Below are 18,961 nucleotides of genomic sequence, written 5' to 3' on the forward strand. Positions count from 1 at the left end.
TATCTTCTAATAAAAGTCAGACAAATGCAAGTCAAACTCTTCATAATGCAAACTAAAAGAAAAGGACAGTGTACCAAATCTATCCATTTACAGGTGTAAAATATATAAGAAGAAAATGAATGATTAATTGCTTGCATTCATAACTCTCTATTTATGTTCACCAAAAACATGTCAAATAACTGTAAACTAATTGCATACTCTTCTGGTTCACCCAAAAAACAAATATATCCAAATACGTAGCCAGTTTCAAGCCTTCATAGAAAATTTTAAGAGAGCGCTCATAAATGCATGGTTGGAAAATGAGAGCCAAATAAATCATACAGGTAGGCTTCAAGCCTTCAATGTTATTTCAACTATTATAGTAAGGGGCCTAGGGGGACAAATGAGGTCTTCAAGATTCATTTCATTCCGAGTGCATGTAATGAAAAAACCATTGAAGGCTTAAGATGTGCTTGCATCTTTTTTCCTCCTCCTTGCTGTTGTTCATCACAGCAATAGTTTCCACAGCAGAAGACACCACAGGTACATTTCAGTCCATCAGAGACGGCGAGACCATAGTTTCAGCTCGTGGAACCTTTGAGCTTGGATTTTTTAGTCCCAGTGCTTCTAATAAACGATACCTGGGGATATGGTACAAGAAGATATCGGTTACCACCATCGTATGGGTTGCCAACAGAGACACACCCCTCATTGATCCATCAGGTATACTGAAGGTCACCAACCCTGGAATTCTTGTCCTTCTCAACCATAACAAGAGCACAGTTTGGTCCTCCAACACATCAAGATCTGCAGAGAATCCAGTGGCATATCTTTTGGATTCAGGAAATCTTGTTGTGATAGATGGCAGCGATAATGGTCCAGATAATTTTCTGTGGCAAAGTTTTGATTACCCAGGTGACACATTTCTGCCAGGTATGAAGCTTGGTAGGAACACAATTACAGGCTTCAGCTGGCATCTTACATCATGGAAAAGTCCCCAGGATCCTTCTCATGGCAATTATACATATCAACTTGATCCCAACGGATATCCGGAACTAATAATGAGGGAGGGTCCAGTCACAAAATTTCGAACTGGACCATGGAATGGAATCCGATTTAGCGGAACACCTCATTTAAGTCCAAACCCTTTATACACATATGGTCTTGTTTTTGATCATGATGAAATATATTATAGTTATAAACTTCTGAACAGCTCAACTCTGTCACAGATGGTGATAACTGTAGATGGGCTTGTGCAGCGCTACACATGGATTGATAGAACTCAAGGTTGGTTCCTTTATCTAACAGCACAGATTGATAACTGTGACAATTATGCACTCTGTGGTGCTTATAGTGCATGTAATATTGAGAACTCCCCAGTGTGTGGCTGCCTGAAAGGATTTGTACCCAAATTTCCAAAAGAGTATTGGAATTTGGTGGATTGGTCAAATGGCTGTGTGAGAAAGACTCCGCTGAATTGCAAAGGAGACATGTTTCAGAAGTACTCTGGGGTGAAACTGCCAAGCACAGAACAATCCTGGTTTAACAGAAGTATGAACCTCAAGGAATGTGAGATAGTGTGCATGAAAAACTGCACCTGCACAGCTTACGCAAATTTGGATATCAGGGAAGGAGGAACTGGGTGCTTGCTGTGGTTCGGCGACCTCATTGATATAAGGAATTTCACTGAAAACGGGCAAGATATCTATATAAGAATGGCAGCATCAGAACTAGGTATGGAATCATATTGCTGTTTTATACAATGCTAAAAGAAAAGAAAAGACACCGCAAAAAGAAAACAATTCCCCAGTACATGTGCCAACTAGCAATGTAGAGAGGAGCAATGAAAAAACACATTTTGATCTGAAACACCCCAATGTTGATTTATGCATTTATTCATGATCATATGCACAAAATAGTGTCAAAGCATAACAAACTGAAAGGTTGTATTAACTATTAACTCTAAAATTTTGACTTCTGACACAGTTAGCATAATCTTCTTTTAGAATTGTCTCAGAAACTAGCATTGTTCATTGGATGATAGACATGACATAATTTTTCTTTCCTAGATCACAAAAATAATGTAAAGATCAATGCTAAATCTGATGTGGAGAATGTGAGAATCATAGTAAGCAGTACTTTGTCAACTGGACTGCTGATCCTGAGCCTAGCCCTGCTCTTTTATGTTTGGAAGAAGCAGCACCAAAAAGATGGTAAGTTGCTTGTGCTCATCTGCCCTTCGTTCTCCAAGCTAGGGAGTTCTGTTGCCCCTCCTTTTTCTAGCTAGGTAGTTTAGTTCTATGTTAGATTATTTACTTCACTACATACTTTGCAGGAAAAATGACGTGCAGCCAAAGGAAAGATCTGGAATTACCATTATTTGACTTGGCCACTGTTGTTTGTGCAACCAATAACTTTTCAAATGACAATAAACTTGGAGAAGGCGGTTTTGGATCTGTCTTTAAGGTAAAATTAGATAGTCCTCCATACAAATTAAGTTGACAGTTTCCAAGTCGTGTGGTACATGTAGCTTTGGCCAATATATGGACTGATGAATACTATACAAGTACGTAGTATGTTGAACATGTGCAGACTGCAGAGTGAATATTGGTCATAACATGGACTGATGGATTTCAGGGTATATTGAAAGATGGACAAGATATAGCTGTGAAAAGGCTGTCAAAACATTCTAAACAAGGACTGGATGAGTTCAAGAATGAGGTTACACATATTGCCAAACTTCAGCACAGGAATCTAGTGAAGCTTCTAGGATGCTGCATTGAAGCAGATGAAATGATGCTCATCTACGAATGCATGCCTAACAAAAGCTTAGACTTCTTTATTTTTGGTTTGACCTCTCAGAAGCCTTAAGAAGATGCAAAAGTAGTCCACTTAAGTTTCTAATCACCTAATAGTGTCCCCATTTGTCATGCCATTTTGCAGATCTAAGAAAAAGCATGCTACTAGATTGGCAGAAACGCTTTGACATTATTAATGGTATTGCTCGCGGGCTTCTCTATCTTCACCAAGATTCTAGACTAAGAGTAATTCATAGAGATCTCAAAGCAGGTAATATTTTATTAGACAGTGAATTCAACCCAAAAATATCAGACTTTGGCCTGGCTAGAAGTTTTGGAGGAAATGAAACTAATGCAAAAACAAAGAAAGTGGTTGGAACATAGTAAGTATCCCAAAAGAACTGATGTATAGTCTACTTGCTTTGCTTATAAAATTAGATTTTGACTCATTCGTTTGCAGCGGTTACATGTCACCAGAATATACAATTGATGGGTTCTACTCGATAAAATCCGACGTCTTTAGCTTTGGTGTTTTGGTGCTAGAGATAATGAGTGGGAAGAGAAACAGAGGGTTCTCTCATCCAGGCCACAGCTTCAACCTTCTTGGACATGTGAGAGTCAACTGTCAAGTTAAAAAACTTTCCTTTTGCTTGATTATGCTTCTTCTATTTATTTAGTAAAATGAATCAATGGTTTTGATGTTTTAGGCATGGAAGTTATACACAGAAGGCAGGTCCATTGAACTGCTTGATGCATCAGTAGGGGACTCCAGCAATCTGCATGAAGTAGTTGTGCGATCAGTTCATGTGGGTCTTTTATGTGTGCAGCGAAATCCAGAAGACAGGCCAAATATGTCAGCTGTAGTTCTAATGTTGAGTGGTGAAGGTGCATTGCCTCAACCTCAAAAACCTGGTTTTTATAGTGAAAGGGATCTCACTGAACTCCAGGTCGATCCCTCTACAGACGAGTCTAAAGCATGTTCAGCTAATGAAGTCAGTTTTACACACCTCGAAGCTCGCTAAATGAATTTTCATGTTTGTGTTTATATTTTCTTAACTTAATCCGATGTCTGTTGAAGTGAGCTAAGTTAAATAAGAGAGTTTCTAGAATATTATTCTCTGCTTATCTTTATGCTTGCTTTATTATATAGGCTTTCCTATGTAAATAGTTTGAATTTTGAGTTGTTTAGAATGACCAATCAATGTATTGCTAAATAAAATCCAAATAATGAAAGCACTCAAAGCAGTCAAACCAAGAAGAACCATAATCTAATATAAGGCATATGGCAGCAGTCAAACCAATTAATGTAAAGCACAAAACAAAACAAACCAGAAATAAATAGTGGGATTTTGATATTGAGCCTAAAAATCGAACCTTTTTATTGAAGAGACCAAACAAACTCCATGACCACAGCTCCACCCAGTGAACCGATTATAGCTTATTCATTTCCTTTCCTTGAAGACGACAAACAAGTTAGCAACTTATTCTTTTTGCGACAGAAAACAAACAATTAATGGCAACGATTCAACGCAATTGGAGAATTAATAGCAAACCACTTTGAATTTTAACTAAAATGAGCTCTCTCACGCATTGTTTTGTACCTCAACGCTTTCAAAGCAGCTGCGCTGATTCTGTGCTTGAACCGAGTCAGTGATCAGCGAGAGAGAGAGAGGTGTGGGTCTTTTGGGAGAGAAGAGCACACTGCATACCACCTGTATATCTAACGTTAAGAATGTTCGTTAAACCGGAAATGGATCCTCTACTTATTATGTCGTGCTTTATGTTGGAAACATTGTCGTTTAAATATAATTTTGCAATTTATTATTCTTACTTTTTTTTTTATAGAATAGATATGTTTTATATTTTTATTTAGATTCTTGAACTTTACCCTTACTATCAGTTTGATCCACAAATTTTTTTTTTGAATTTTATAGTGCTGCAAACTTTCACCCATGTATCACTTGAATCTATTCCGTCAATTTTATCCACTTTTTCTATTAATTTTAGTTACATGTCAAGCATATGAGATACTTTTGAAAGATAAAAATGATAACTCATCATCTCTTTCTTTTATCAACGTGATATACATAACTAAAATTAACAAAAAAATATAAAGAAAATTGACGGAATAGACTAAAGTGATACACATGTTAAAGTTCGTGGACTATAATTCAAAAAACAAGTTTCTGAATCAAAGTGATATTCGAGATAAAGTTCAAGAACCATTGAATTCTCTCTATTTAGATAATATCATAATGTTGTATATTAGATAACCAAATTGGGCCATTTTCAACCTACACTTGGAAATCAAGAAACACAAGCGCACTCTTAGCTAGGTACGCTCTGCCTGATTACATACTCTAGATAAATGTTGGTAACTAGCACAATCAAACAAATAGTTATATAAGTAAACGATTTTCGATTGAGTTGATTTTTTTTGCAGAGATGATCTATAATAGATGATTTAAAAAATAAACAATTCTGATCATGCGCCGGAATTACTGAAATTCCAATTTTGGGGGGTGGGGTACCTCACATGTCACCCAAATAATAAATTGAGCCACATTGCTAATTAAATTGAAAATTGGTTGTAATGTGGGGCTCAAACCTAATTTTATTAAGTTTTTTGTCTTCAAAAAAACACTAAAATGAGACTCAAATGAAACAACAAAAAATGTGTGCCTAACAAAATAAAACCCCCCCAAAAAGCCTTATATTTTAAACAGAAATATGTCTAATATAATTGGTCACATTTCTATTAAAAAGATGGTTAGAGATGGGATAATTTAACAATAGAAATACTTAATATTTTCTACAGAAAGAATAGCAATACTCAATTCTTTCCAAGCCTTTCAATTTTAAATGTTTCTCACAACATGATAGGTCCACCTCATGTAAGAGAATTGGGGGTAAAAAGTTCGAAATTTTCCATCAATTTTTTTTGTCTAAATTTTCCATCAATTAGATAAAAGTATAAAACTATAAAAGTGTTTTTGAAGAGACTGAAGACTTGGATGTCATTTGTGACACAACAGTTCAACACCGAATAGCACCGCTAGTTGCTGCTGAGATGGCATTTGCGAGCTCTGTCAGTTCAAAATCGAAAAATTCCACCGCACCCAGTTTCCATTGTCGTCACTCTGATAAAAAGAGCACCATGCTCACATGATCTATCTTTGCAAAACCCTAATCTCCCTTGTACTCAACTTTCTTGGTTACCTTCTGCAGCATTCTTTTTTCAAGGTCCGTTGTGTTGAAATTTCTTGGTTGCCTTCTGCAGCATTTTTGGTTCAAGAAGGTCAGTTTATGCTCTCTCTCTCTCTCTCTCTCTCTCTCTCTCTCTCTCTCTCTCTCTCTCTCTCTCTTGCTGGGCTTGTTTTGAGAATTGGGAATGTTTCCTGCTTTTAAACATTTATGTATAAATGACAGGAAATAAAGGTGACAAATTGGTCCGGTTGTACCCACTTTGGAATTGGGTTACTTTCATGGATACTATTAATTAAAGCTAAATTTGGATTGAAATTGTTGTCCATTGGTGTTATTGGGTTTCTTCCTTATGATTTGTTTGTTAAAAAGTTGAGGGAATAGTAATTTTTGAAACAAACCCAGCATTTGAACGATTAGATAAATCTTAATAGAGAGGCTCATCGTTACCCAAGTGTTCTTTAAGATTTTCACTTTGCTATATCAAGAAAGACTGCTTTTTGGACATTATGCTTATGTCAATTGTAAATTATGCAGTTAAATTGGGTACATACCTCTGTTCAAAATTAGGTAGCGAGTACATCCACAGGATTTCATGGCAGGTAATGGCCTGCCATCTCTGGGTCGTGTGAAGCTAACTGATCTTGCACCTGCTGAAGGCCTTCCATCAGATTCTTACAAACTATCTGTTTCAACTTTGTCACAATCGCTAGCTCAATATTCCGCTGCCATCATTCAATTTCCGTTGAGTGATGGGGCTCTTTTGAGGTCCGCGCTAGATTCAGCTCGCCTCTACTTCCACCAAAGAGCATCATTCCCACCTGCAGATATGGTTGATACCAATGACCCTCGTGACTGGTGCAAGACTTCTGGTTACTATGCAGATTCTCAAATGTGGCTAGAAACCTATGATTACAGACCTGGACTCACTCCTTTAGAGCCCAACAACACAATGGAATTTCCTCCAGCAGGTTTGCCAGATATATTTTCACTGCTCGGAAATGCAGCTCGGGATATATTGGATGCTATCAGCTTCTATTTGAACTTGCGGAGTTCACCATTTACTGAAGTACTTGATAATGTTCCCTTAAGAAATCGGGAAATATCTTCTTCAGTACTGTCTGTCTGTTGCCATGCACGGCCATCATTTCAGGGAGCACAGCACCATAATTTTACAACCCAAGAGGATAGCCAGTTGGTTATGTTTTCTGACCATGAGCATCAAGTTGACAAAAGCTTGATATCTCTTGTCAAGTCAGATAAGGCAGGTCTACACATAAAGGACTTTCAGGGTCGTTGGGTTCTTGTGGATGAAGATCTTGGTCCTCAAGAAGCTATTGTTTACCCTGGACTTGCACTCTATCAGGCAACTGCAGGATATGTCAACCCTGCACTACAGAGAACAGAGATTACCAATATACAGAGCAACTTGTTTGGACGATGTTCATTGGCTTTTAAACTCATGCCTAAATCCATGACCAGTCTCAGTTGTTCAGAGATGAGAGCTGCTGGCCATGGGGTTGAAGCAGAGTTCCAGCTTCCAGTACCAGTTGATGATTTTATGCAGAGATCTCACCCAACCGATCAACTCTTTAATAGACACAATTTTCAAAGTTTCAATTTTCATGCAACCCAAGATGGTATGCTGCATTAATCTTTTTCATCATTGCCTGCTCATTTTGTAGAAATTGCATAATAAGATCTTGTTAATATACTGTAAATTAATTTCATGAATGTTTTTTCCTTTTCATGACAGCTAATTACCTTGATTGCCTATTATGCTTTGTTCAGGCATGTCATATATGTGTGAAAGTCGAAAGATTTTTTTCTTTCAGACATGACTGGTTTTACTCACAGAAGCACATGTACACACCAAAAGATAGATAACATTAAACAGTGAATTTGGCTTCTGATTTCTCTTAGAAGGGTTGTTGACGTGTTGTATAATTGATATTCATTGAATAGGTAAATTAACTGCAACTCTATTGTGTAGGCTTTGTGCTTGTTTGAATGAGAAAACATAGATTTTGTTATCATTAATATTAGATGCTACTTTATTTCAGTGAATGGAAAAAGAAAGGAAAATATAACTTACCTATTGTGCCTACTTAACAGTTTTTGCAAATCCTGTTGTCAGAAACAAGGATCTTCAATCTAATATTATCTTCTAGCAATTCACTCCATCTGATGCATCGTCTTGATGTTGGATGTCATTGTGTTCTCTGTGTGAGTAGCTCTTAGTGAGAAGTTTTTAACAGCAGGTCCTTGGATCGATGAAATGCTGGTACAGGATCTATGAAGCCTTTGTTAAGGAGGAGGAAGAATGATTCGAGATCCAAACCTCTGCCACCTTCCAAGAGATTACGGCTTGAGGCCCAAAGAGTTCTGAAGGAGAGGGTTCAGGACATTGCAGACAAGAAGGGAATCAAGCTGAGGTTCTGCAACCTGAAGGAGTGTGAGAATCACATTCACACGCTTGATAGCCCATGCGCCAATATAAGAATGGAGATTGGGTGGCCACATGGAGTGCCATTTGTTCATCCCCATGATCTACCCAATAAGGCAAAGATTGGTTTTCTTGAAGCATATGAACCTGGTTGGACGGCTACTCATGATATGGAGTTAAGTCTTACTGAACCTGGACAGGCCAGTCAACACTTGGCTAACTGTAATTGTGAGTACCATTCAAGTTATCAAGTTCGTATCTGAATAATCATTCATACTTATGCATTTTATGCCTCTTTGGATTGAATGCTTTGCAGAGAATTACGCATGCTTTCTAAGAATATAAATAAAATGCTAGCTGCCTCCTGATTGTGAAATTTTTAATATGATACATGTGTCAGTGAAATATAATGTCTGAAGATTGTGTTTGAATTGAAGTTATATACTCTGAGGTAGAAACTGGAAAGGGAGAAAAAGTTTGTTCTAAATTCAGTGACCTCCATTATTAACTTCCACTGGTATGGTGGTCAGTTGACTCAGTTTCATTTCATCCATGATAAAGTTCTGAAGTTTTAAGCAGTTTTCAATTCAAGTACACCAAAATGGCTACACCTTTTAACCTTGGTTGTCATCCCATTTTTCTTTTTTTCAAGTTTAAATCATTTGGGTTGCATTTTTATCTTTTTCCCATTTCGTTGAGAGCTACTATGTGAATTAATATTCATTGTCCTTTTCTGCAGGAATCAATCTCCTTGATTTCCACGGCCGACCTTGATCAACTTCTGACTAGTTCCATGGCCGACCTGTAATTTCCAATGCAGAAGCGTATGGTCCTGCTTCAGTGTGTGATTCTTGCAGGAAATGATAATCATGACATACTGCCCATGATCCAGTTTTCGGTTGAATGTAAATAGGCAATTTTGAGAAAAGATTCCTTAATTTCAATAATTGACAAAGTGAGCTCCTGGATTTATTAGGTGGATCTTCATATACTGGTATATCAATTGTACTGCACTCTGAGAAGGGTGTTAGAAACCAAGAGGATCATAGAAGAAGTGAAGAAATAATCAGGATCATCTAGATAGAATAGGAGTTGAGGGGGGATTTTGGAATTATATTTGCACCTCCTTTATGTTGTGAGTCTTGATGCTATATTACCACACTTGTTATTCGAATAAAGAGAGAAGTACGAGTTATAAATGAATAAAGAGAGCACCGGATTCTTGTTGTAAAGTTGTACAACTCTTCTAAGTCTTCTTATACTCTTGTTTGTCTGAATTCAATGCATGCCATTAAATTATAGGATTTATGGTAAAATGATACCTTCCAAACCACCTGGCAATTTTTTTTTTTTTTTTAACAAGGGTGGCAAAATTAGAGCATGCCATGGGGGTATTACGTGAAAAGTTTCACATAATATTTTTAATTGATTTTAAAGATGGTACTGAAAGACTAGATTAAGAAAGCAACTTACATATCACAGTAAATAAATAAATAAAGAACTATACAAAAATACACTTATTACTAGTAATTTTGCAAGCTTCTTAACATAACCGTTCATTTTGATGCCCTGAGGAAACATAAGTATTCCTTAGAACCAAAACTAGAATGCAAGTCGTAATAATGCTTACACAGTTAAACCATGCCTACTGCTCCCTCACTGATAATTGGTCATCCAAAGCAACCAGGCTGGGCCCAGAAACTCTGTTCAGTAACACTCTGTCACTCATTCTGCGAGTGAGACAGTAGATCAAGCATCCAAAAATGGCAGAGGTTGAAAGAGGCGCATAAGCCATCCAAAGAATGCATCCATCAGAACTGAGTTTGATTGTTTGGAAAATCAAAGACGTTTCTCAGCCTCGAAATGGTGGATGGTTTTCAAAAGGCAATTCAATGGGCGTAGCATTACCATAGAATTCTTCCAAGTTGTAGAAAGCTCGCTGTTGCGGAAGAAATATATGGATAACAACATCACCTGGAATCAAGACCCAACTCAAGCATTCTGTGTTAGATTAGGAATTCATAAAGAAGAATTTTTTGGCTTGCAGGATCAACAATTTCTAGAAAGACGCTCCAACCACACAAGGTCAGTGTAGGTCCATATTACCCATGGCATCTTTATTAATGTAGATCAAAATGAGCGGAAGGTCAAATCCCAGATACCCAAATAACACATGCACAACACGTTTGTTCCGAATTAAATCCAAAATTACCAAGTTTCACCACATTGTGAAGAAATGATACTTACCAAAGTCTAACAGGGTCCATGAGTTTGGTTTTGAGTCCCCAGATGGAACTTTTCCATACTTTTTCTCTGCCAGATCTCTTATCCTGGACCTAAATTGCAACATCAAAGGAGGGTCAAATATTGCTGCCAAGTCTGACTCATAATTTAGCATGCAATTCAAACATAAAGCAATCATAAAGTTAATTGTGAAGCCCTTACCTAATTGCATCAATTTGAGGACGAGAAAATGCTGTGGCAATAATAAAAAACCGAGTCCAATATACAAGAGGCTTCACAAAAAGGACCTTTATATCTCCTGCTTTTACGTCATTTGCAACATTGGCCATTTCTACAGCAACTAAAGAGATTGAAGGAAATCATTAATAAGTTGCAAACAGTAAGTACATCACGCATTTTGAAGGTTCAGGTTCATGCACCCAGAGATTATGGTTTGACTTTAATTCTAAGTAAATAATCAGCAAGGAAGAATCCATCTAAAAGAAAAACCATGCTCAATGACTGGACATTGTAATAGAACCATAGTACACACAAACCAATCCTTTAGCATAAGCCTGCAAAGAGATGCTAATCCATCATAAACACATGTATGAATCATTTTTCATTTTACACACTACTTGCAGATATTCAATAATGCAGATCAATTGTCCATTTGCATCCATTTAGTCTGGACATTATGGATATTAATGCAAATACTACCTTCACTAAGAGCTTCCTGCTGTTTAATTCACTTTAGTGGTCAACAAAAAAGGGAAATACAAGTACATTTGAAAAATATCATTTCAAGGTACATTAGATAATCAAAGGCCAATACATAACATATACAGCTTCCTATATATGTTAGAGAGATAATTCAAGTTACATTAGATAATCAAAAGCCAATCCATGCTCTCCTCCCTCCCCCCTCTCTTCTTCAAGCTTCCTGCTCCACTTATTGGGCCCTCATACTACGTATCTGCCCTTGTATTACCTAACACAACCCCTTCTCTCTAAAGTTGAGAATTCACAAAACCTTAGACAACGATTTAAGAATATAACTGAATATACATGAAAACCAGAAAGAATATTTATATAAAGGCACGACGCAACATTAGGGCCAAAATTGAGGAAAACAAAAACAAAATCTACATCTATCACTGGAAAGAATCTTGATCAGATTGATTGTGATATGAACTTACATGATAAGCTTTCGGCGTCGTCATCAATCTCTGTGCTAGAAGGCTTCCTGTCATTTCTCTGATATACTACCTTTCCATATCTATCAAACAAGTCATCAAACATATCATCGGTATCTTCACTCACATTCTGCAATATGCCATTGATTCACAAATCAGCATTCAAGGTTAAAAATGACAAACTACACGTTACAAGATTTTATAAACATTGCTTACAATTTTTTTTCATTTTCTTTTAGGGAAGTTTCACATGCACCAATTAGGAGTGGAAACCCAAAACTCACCCGGCCCCTCATTCATAAGGGAGAGGAGTTTCCTAAGGTCATTGATCACTGATTATCTTAATCACCATTAAAATTTATGATCAAACATCACGTATATATACATACATGTGTGTGTTTGAGAGAGAGAGAGAGAGCGCGGGGGGGGGGGGGGGAGGGGGGATATAAATTATCTCAGCCATGACTGGATGACAATAGAAAATCTCATAAGAACATAAATGAAAGTAGCACATACACAAAACAACACAGGAAGAATCATATGAATCATATTTATATATACATATATATATTATAAATATATATGCTACATACATGTAGAAGCTCCAAGCTTAAATCTCATATCGATTCAAAGCCACACATAGACAAAACAACATAAAAAATAAGGATGGCAATAGACAATTTAATTCATTCTCTTTAGGGAGCAATTTCATCGAGAATTAGAAAGGACTGATAACCATAGTTCCATACCCTTTGGCTCCCTCAACAAGCATGTTGTGTTTGGCTCGCCGGAATATTTCTGGAAATTGATTAAAATAGGAAAGTAGCTGTTTTAGATAATTCCTAGTTGAGTACAGTTTTCTTAGGAATGCTAAAAAGCTTGCGCAAGGTTTTCCTAGTTAAGGAAGGAAGTTCTAAGTTTTCCTAAGTGTACAAGGTTAGAATTAGTAATTAGGCCTATTACCTAATTCTACTAGGAATAGGATTTCCCAGCTGTAACCTATTGTATGCCGCAGCCTATAAGCTTATAAATAGGCTGCTGCAAGGCTAGAAAAAGCATATAGAATACCAGAAACAGGGTGAGAGTTTTCGTGATCAGGGAGAGAGAAGAAGTGGCTGCGGGTTGGGTTAGTTCTAGGGTTATATCAACACACTCTTGTAACTCTTTTCTAATCATAGTGCAGCTGTGATTCTCAAAGGATCACACGGGGACGTAGGCAAAGTTAGCCGAACCTCGAGAACAAATCTTGGTGTTCTTTGTGTTTACTTTTGCTGCTTTATATTGTGTGCTAATTATTCTAACTCTAGAATACATCAAAGACAAGGCTGGAAGGTGTTTTTCACTACAATTGGTATCAGAGCCAGGTTGGCTAATAGGTGTCTGCGATGTCTAGAGGAGGTCGAAGCATGGACTTAGGAGATTTAAGGCCTGCTTTGAAGCCATATGATGGCAAGGATGATTTTACAGATTGGCAACGGATGATGAAGAACGTGCTGGTGCAGCAGGATCTGGATGATGCACTTCTTGGTGAGAAGCCGACAACCACGTCAGAAGGAACATGGAACAAGGTTCTCAAGAAGGCCAAGAGTTCAATAGAGATCCACCTCACAAGATCCGTGAGGTCTCACATCACAGAGGCGATGACAGCAAAAGAAGCATGGGACAAGTTAGAGAGTGTTTATATGGGCAAGACGGTGTCCAATAAACTCTTCTTGAAGGATGAACTCTTCGGACTTCGACTAGAAGAAGGTGGAGATGTAGCGGATCATGTATGCAAATTTCAGCATTGCATAGCTAATCTCGACAAGGTCGAAGAAGTTTACAAGGATGATGATAAGGCTATCATCTTGCTGAGATCCCTGCCATCTTCTTTCAAGCACTTCCGAACAACTTTGATGTTTGGAAAGGAGACTCTAAAGCTTGATGACGTGGTGCAAGCGCTCCAGTCATATGCAAAGTTAGATGATTTAACTGAAGGCACTCAGTCATCACAAGGCCTTTACGCTAAGGGCAAGGAGAAGAGTCGAGGGAAGGAAAGGAGGGGCAGATCTAGCAAAAAGGGGAAGTCCAATGATTCCGATGAAGAAAGTGGTTGCTTCGAGTGTGGTTCACTAGACCACTGGAAAAGGGATTGCCATATATGGCTGGAGAAGAAGAAGAAAAGAGCTGAAAACTCAAGTAACGTCGTGGTCGACGATGGGGAGCTTTTGGTGGTATCTTCAGGTAATTCTACTCCACATGCTTGGTATTTGGACTCCGGATGTAGCTTTCATATGTGTGCAAACAAGGAGTGGTTTCATACATATGAGGAATCTAGTGAGGGCAAAGTTTTGTTGGGGGATAACTCTGTGTGCAAGGTTCATGGCGTCGGCACAGTCAAGGTGAAGATGCAAGATGGAATTGTTAGGTTGCTTGGGAATGTGCGATATATTCCTACATTGAAAAGAAATCTTATCTCTCTTGGAGCTCTAGAGAAGAATGGGTATGCATTCAAGTCTAGAGCAGGGAAGCTCCAAGTCTTAAAAGGATCAAGTGTGATCCTGAAGGGAGTTGTGCAATCTAATAATCTCTACAAGCTTTCCGGGGTTACAGTGATAGGTGGAGCAGCTGCGTCTACCAAAGAGAGCTTGGATGTTGAGCTCATGGAGCATTGTAACAAGGGAGAGCAAAGGCATCATCTCACAAAGGAAGAGTCTCATCAAATAAGTGCTACGGCTAAGGAAGAAGAAGCAACAAACCATGATTGTTGCTTGGTTAGTTATTCATCAAAGATTGACTTCAAAGATGCAACAAGGGAAGTCAAGGAAGATGAGGAAGGTTTGATTGTTGTTAAGGAAGATGCAACCATGAAGGCAACCAAGGTGGTTATGAAGGTAAATTCAGTTCAAGAGAAGGCCAACTCTGAGCTAGTGGAGCATGACACAAGGGTTGAAGAGTTTGGACAGCAACAACAATCAACAAAGGTTCAAGAACAGGTGGAGCAAAAGAGCACAAGGCAGTCCAAGCCCAAAAGTACCATCAAGCTAACTCACAAGTTTTGGTGGGAAAAGGACAGAGGTTACTATGGTGTTAGTAAGGGAAATCCGGCTACATTCAAGGGGGCTTGTGAGAGCAAGGAATGGGAACGTCGGAGGTGTGCTAGGTTGTCTCTACAAAGGAACTTCAGTTGGAAGTTAGTTCCTAAATCCAAGGAGAACGTTGGCTATGAATGGGTTTATGGAACAAACGGTGAAGAGAATCTTGAGGCTGCAATTAAGATTCGAAGGTACAAGCTCGGGTTGAGCTTGCTCAATCTTCAAAGTTAGTTGATTGAGGTGAAGCACCTTCTCACTTAAGGTGCATTGAGGCAATAGGTTTTTTGCCAATGTGAAAGGGTTCTTAGAGGTTTGTTCGAGGTTACTTCAAGACTAGAGAATATCTCGAAGGTACAACATTCGTAGCTTTGTTTCCGACTCACCAAGGTGGAGATTGTTGTGTTTGGCTCGCCGGAATATTTCTGGAAATTGATTAAAATAGGAAAGTAGCTGTTTTAGATAATTCCTAGTTGAGTACAGTTTTCTTAGGAATGCTAAAAAGCTTGCGCAAGGTTTTCCTAGTTAAGGAAGGAAGTTCTAAGTTTTCCTAAGTGTACAAGGTTAGAATTAGTAATTAGGCCTATTACCTAATTCTACTAGGAATAGGATTTCCCAGCTGTAACCTATTGTATGCCGCAGCCTATAAGCTTATAAATAGGCTGCTGCAAGGCTAGAAAAAGCATATAGAATACCAGAAACAGGGTGAGAGTTTTCGTGATCAGGGAGAGAGAAGAAGTGGCTGCGGGTTGGGTTAGTTCTAGGGTTATATCAACACACTCTTGTAACTCTTTTCTAATCATAGTGCAGCTGTGATTCTCAAAGGATCACACGGGGACGTAGGCAAAGTTAGCCGAACCTCGAGAACAAATCTTGGTGTTCTTTGTGTTTACTTTTGCTGCTTTATATTGTGTGCTAATTATTCTAACTCTAGAATACATCAAAGACAAGGCTGGAAGGTGTTTTTCACTACAAAGCAAGCATAATAAGTCAAGGTCTCGTGTACAACAAGTAACATTATCGCATGCTAGAAACACTGTCAAACAATCACACAATAAAGACCCTTGTCAAAAGTATATACTTTCTCAACCAGATTTCACCAAGAAGCTTTTAATATATTAATTCTGAAAGAAGGAGAAATGGGAGCAAACTATTAATCACTTTCAGTGAGACCACAAGTCAAAAGTGATAAGTCTCCAACTCTCCTATGATAGATTCAAATACAACTAATCATATCGAAAGCAGAATGAAAATCACACAAACAAGAACCACTGCTTTTTTTAAGTCTCCAATGTGGCTTACTTGAGTATACCATCTACAAGATACGCTTCAAAAATACATTCTCTTTTGCTCTTTACCAGTTCTCCAACCAAACATAATAATAATAAACCAAACCAAACCAAAACTTGTTTCATAATTTTGTTCTTTTCTTAGCAGAACTTCCACACAATTCAAAACCAAAACACAGCTCACATGGCACAAAAATTGAAATAGCATACCGGAATGAAACTATCTTCAGCTCCTTTCCCATTAGCGGAACGCAATGTTAGCAATTCTCTGGACGTCATATTTAGGTTCCTGCTTCTGGGTACTTGCCAAAAGCACTTGCAGCGCAACCATTTATGAGAAGAAAGCTTAGTGGGACTTTGATAGAGCTTCGGTTGAAGACGACCCAGTTTCTGGAGGTCGTCGGAGAATCGGTTTCCGGCGCCAGCTCCGCCGAAAGACAGAGTAACGGGCACCGCCATTGTTGCTCTATTGGTACGGTTGCACAGAGTTTTGAAGATGAGAGAAAATATAGTGGATAGATACTATCATACTAGCGAGTATCAAACCATATATGGGTTTGGGCTCGGGTTAGGCAGAGGCAGTAAGCTATTCCAGTATCCCTAGTCCTGTTCGGCCCAGTCTTTCCTTTGTTTTTTTTTTTTGGGTACTACCTTCTTTCTTCTTTCTTTAATTTTTAAGCTGCTCGAGCATTAGTTTGGTTTTAAAGAAAGTTGGGTTTTTAGTGGCCAAAAAAAAAAATTGGGTTTTTTCTTTAAGAAAACAGTTCAGGTAAGATTGTAAGAATGAGTTATTATATTAGGGGGCGATTCGTGACATTATATTTTTGACACAAGTTTTTAATGAGGCTCACTCCACATAAGATTTCAACGATCCAAACTGTCTATTATTTAGGTTATTATTAAAGGATTATCATAGCAAAAATTAGATAAATCAGAAATCATTTACTTATAAAAATTAAATAGTCAATAAAATAAACACTTGAAATGTTGATCATTTAATCTTTGTAGGTAAATAGTTTTCGATTTATTTAATTTTTTATAAGGATCGTTGAAATCTTATATGAAGTAGGGCCCAAAAAAACTCGTGTAAAAAATATAGTTTCATGGATCCATCTCCATTATATTAACGATATTCCTATTAAAAGGATAATTAGTAATTTGAGGAAACACTCCCTTATCTAATATAAGATTTTAGAGCCCGTTTGATTTACGAAATTGAATTATTAGAAAATTAATTCTTATGCATTTTTTAGTGAGAATGAAATGTAAGATTCTTGTGTTTGGTAATGCTTGAAAAGTAAAGCAGAAAATACCTTTTTATTTCAATTCCCCTATTTGGTTTTTGTAGTAAATAGTAATAGGAAATAAAATGAAGTAAAACGATTTTGAAAAAACATTATGAATGATTTCCCATGCGAAAGGAAAACCAAATCCAAGCTAAGAGAAATGATTCATTTTTTCACTTTTTGGGGTATCAAATTCCCATGAGCTAAGAAAGAACAGAGGAACCATTCATTCCTTTTTTCTCGAGTCTACTTGCTCACGGAGAGCCGGAGAGGCATACCGGAAAAAAGAAAAAGAAAAAAAAGGCTCCCTCACAGAGCACCCAAAACCTAACATGGTAGTTTTACGGCTGGCAAATACTCCCACATAATGGAGTATAACCTTTCTCTCTCATCTCCTTCAAATTTAAACTGAATATGGTTCCCTCCATTATAATGCTCTATTTGTAGAGAAATAACTATTTCGAGTAGAGCTTTACAAAAACCAACCGAAGCCATATTGAGAGCTAATGGCTCGATGTAATTTTCGAAATTTTTTGGGCGCAGAGTCACTGTCGTCCAACATTCAAGAGATACCTCAACTGCTCCTCTGTGTGGGTGGGAACGCAGAGTTATAACTTATAGAGATATAAGTAGAAAAAAAAAAAAAAAAAAAAAAGCCTATTTGGAGCATGTTCATCTTCCTCTCATCCTCAAATTCATTGCTTTTATTTGTTTATTAACCTCGTTGTGGGGTACACAATATCGGACTATGAGAATATCATCTAATGCATGCACTTACCAAATATGAAAATGTAATTATTTTTCTACTCCTAAGCTTCCAAAACCTAAATCAAATGGGTGCTTAAGGTAATTTCAAGACACATCATACATATAATTCGAATGTTCTATATTTTTAGAGACAAAAATAGGTGGCTATGTTAAAATCATGTCTAAAAGGCGATAGATGGAAAGTGAAATTATAGTAAATATATCATTCTTTAAGTGCAAAATCATGACGGTCCGATCAATGTTATGACAGTTGTGATTATCATAGGAAGGTCTCGGAATTACTTGTCGCTTCACGGTTATGTGGTCTTCATCTAATTATATGAGATTCAACATTGCATGCCTATAGTCTCCACATAAAACGTTTGAGTTCTCATCACCCATTCAATGAGAAAGGATTCAGGTTTATCATTCTAGACATGTCCTAATACTTCTCTATCACATGTGTATATTCTTATAATCACTCTCTCATTAAAGTCAAATGATAAAAGAGCGATAATTTGACTCCACAATTTCACCATGCATCGCTCTCTCAAGCTCCCAAAACTATGATTGGAGATGGGGTTAGTCATAGTATGGTCTATGGAGGCAATCCCGTAAACAGTTTTGACAGCCTCCATTGGGCCAGTTCCACCTAGGGGTGTGTTTCGGCCGGATCGGATCGGAAATAGGGTGTTCAAATTCCAATCCAAAAAATTTTGGAA

General features: G+C 37.6%; 3 protein-coding genes and 1 long non-coding RNA gene across 9 annotated transcripts; 2 read left to right on the forward strand and 2 right to left on the reverse strand.

Annotated features, from left to right (window-relative positions):
- Window positions 1-212: 212 nt before the first annotated feature.
- Window positions 213-3,891, forward strand: LOC147297716 (G-type lectin S-receptor-like serine/threonine-protein kinase At4g27290). The gene is made up of 7 exons (XM_086230052.1): window positions 213-1,713; window positions 2,049-2,192; window positions 2,315-2,445; window positions 2,617-2,827; window positions 2,923-3,160; window positions 3,238-3,388; window positions 3,485-3,891. The coding sequence occupies exons 1-7, from the start codon at window positions 447-449 to the stop codon at window positions 3,797-3,799; spliced, it is 2,457 nt and encodes an 818-aa protein (XP_086086178.1). The 5' UTR covers window positions 213-446; the 3' UTR covers window positions 3,800-3,891.
- LOC147297717 (uncharacterized) lies at window positions 1,386-4,516 on the reverse strand. 2 transcript variants are annotated; one of them, XR_015120048.1, is made up of 4 exons: window positions 4,379-4,516; window positions 4,152-4,231; window positions 1,590-1,665; window positions 1,386-1,496 (listed from the first exon to the last, which is right to left on the reverse strand). It is a non-coding gene; the product is annotated as an uncharacterized LOC147297717 (long non-coding RNA). The 2 variants fall into 2 exon arrangements; XR_015120047.1 differs by lacking the exon at window positions 1,386-1,496 and having other exon boundaries at window positions 1,528-1,665.
- Window positions 4,517-5,812: 1,296 nt separating this feature from the next.
- LOC147297718 (2-oxoglutarate (2OG) and Fe(II)-dependent oxygenase superfamily protein) lies at window positions 5,813-9,659 on the forward strand. 5 transcript variants are annotated; one of them, XM_086253987.1, is made up of 4 exons: window positions 5,813-6,075; window positions 6,519-7,621; window positions 8,272-8,655; window positions 9,167-9,659. In XM_086253987.1, coding segments are annotated over exons 2-4 (1,431 nt in total). In that variant the 5' UTR covers window positions 5,813-6,075; window positions 6,519-6,576; the 3' UTR covers window positions 9,169-9,659. The 5 variants fall into 5 exon arrangements, with proteins under 5 accessions (XP_086110113.1, XP_086110132.1, XP_086110127.1 ...); XM_086254006.1 differs by having other exon boundaries at window positions 6,552-7,621; XM_086254001.1 differs by having other exon boundaries at window positions 5,813-6,020.
- Window positions 9,660-9,883: 224 nt separating this feature from the next.
- On the reverse strand, window positions 9,884-16,731 carry LOC147297719 (Lojap-related protein). The gene is made up of 5 exons (XM_086230053.1): window positions 16,417-16,731; window positions 11,850-11,976; window positions 10,873-11,011; window positions 10,675-10,763; window positions 9,884-10,401 (listed from the first exon to the last, which is right to left on the reverse strand). Exons 1-5 carry the CDS (start codon window positions 16,663-16,665, stop codon window positions 10,280-10,282), a joined length of 726 nt encoding a protein of 241 aa, XP_086086179.1. The 5' UTR covers window positions 16,666-16,731; the 3' UTR covers window positions 9,884-10,279.
- Window positions 16,732-18,961: the final 2,230 nt, after the last annotated feature.

Source organism: Dryas octopetala, chromosome 1 (genome assembly GCF_963921425.1).
Source record: "Dryas octopetala chromosome 1, drDryOcto1.1, whole genome shotgun sequence".
NCBI lineage: Eukaryota > Viridiplantae > Streptophyta > Magnoliopsida > Rosales > Rosaceae > Dryas > Dryas octopetala.

What these genes read in the sequence shown, in the direction of transcription:
- LOC147297716 (XM_086230052.1), top strand. Translation starts at nt 447, where the DNA reads ATGTGCTTGCATCTTTTTTCCTCCTCCTTGCTGTTGTTCATCACAGCA. An exon ending in AATGGCAGCATCAGAACTAG is followed by an intron (nt 1,714 to 2,048) that starts GTATGGAATCAT and finishes TTTCTTTCCTAG; the next exon opens with ATCACAAAAATAATGTAAAG. An exon ending in AAGAAAGTGGTTGGAACATA is followed by an intron (nt 3,161 to 3,237) that starts GTAAGTATCCCA and finishes ATTCGTTTGCAG; the next exon opens with CGGTTACATGTCACCAGAAT.
- LOC147297718 (XM_086253987.1), top strand. Translation starts at nt 6,577, where the DNA reads ATGGCAGGTAATGGCCTGCCATCTCTGGGTCGTGTGAAGCTAACTGAT. An exon ending in TTTTCATGCAACCCAAGATG is followed by an intron (nt 7,622 to 8,271) that starts GTATGCTGCATT and finishes ATGCTGGTACAG; the next exon opens with GATCTATGAAGCCTTTGTTA.
- LOC147297719 (XM_086230053.1), bottom strand. Translation starts at nt 16,665, where the DNA reads ATGGCGGTGCCCGTTACTCTGTCTTTCGGCGGAGCTGGCGCCGGAAAC. An exon ending in CGACGCCGAAAGCTTATCAT is followed by an intron (nt 11,012 to 11,849) that starts GTAAGTTCATAT and finishes CAATCTCTTTAG; the next exon opens with TTGCTGTAGAAATGGCCAAT. An exon ending in CCTCAAATTGATGCAATTAG is followed by an intron (nt 10,764 to 10,872) that starts GTAAGGGCTTCA and finishes GTTGCAATTTAG; the next exon opens with GTCCAGGATAAGAGATCTGG.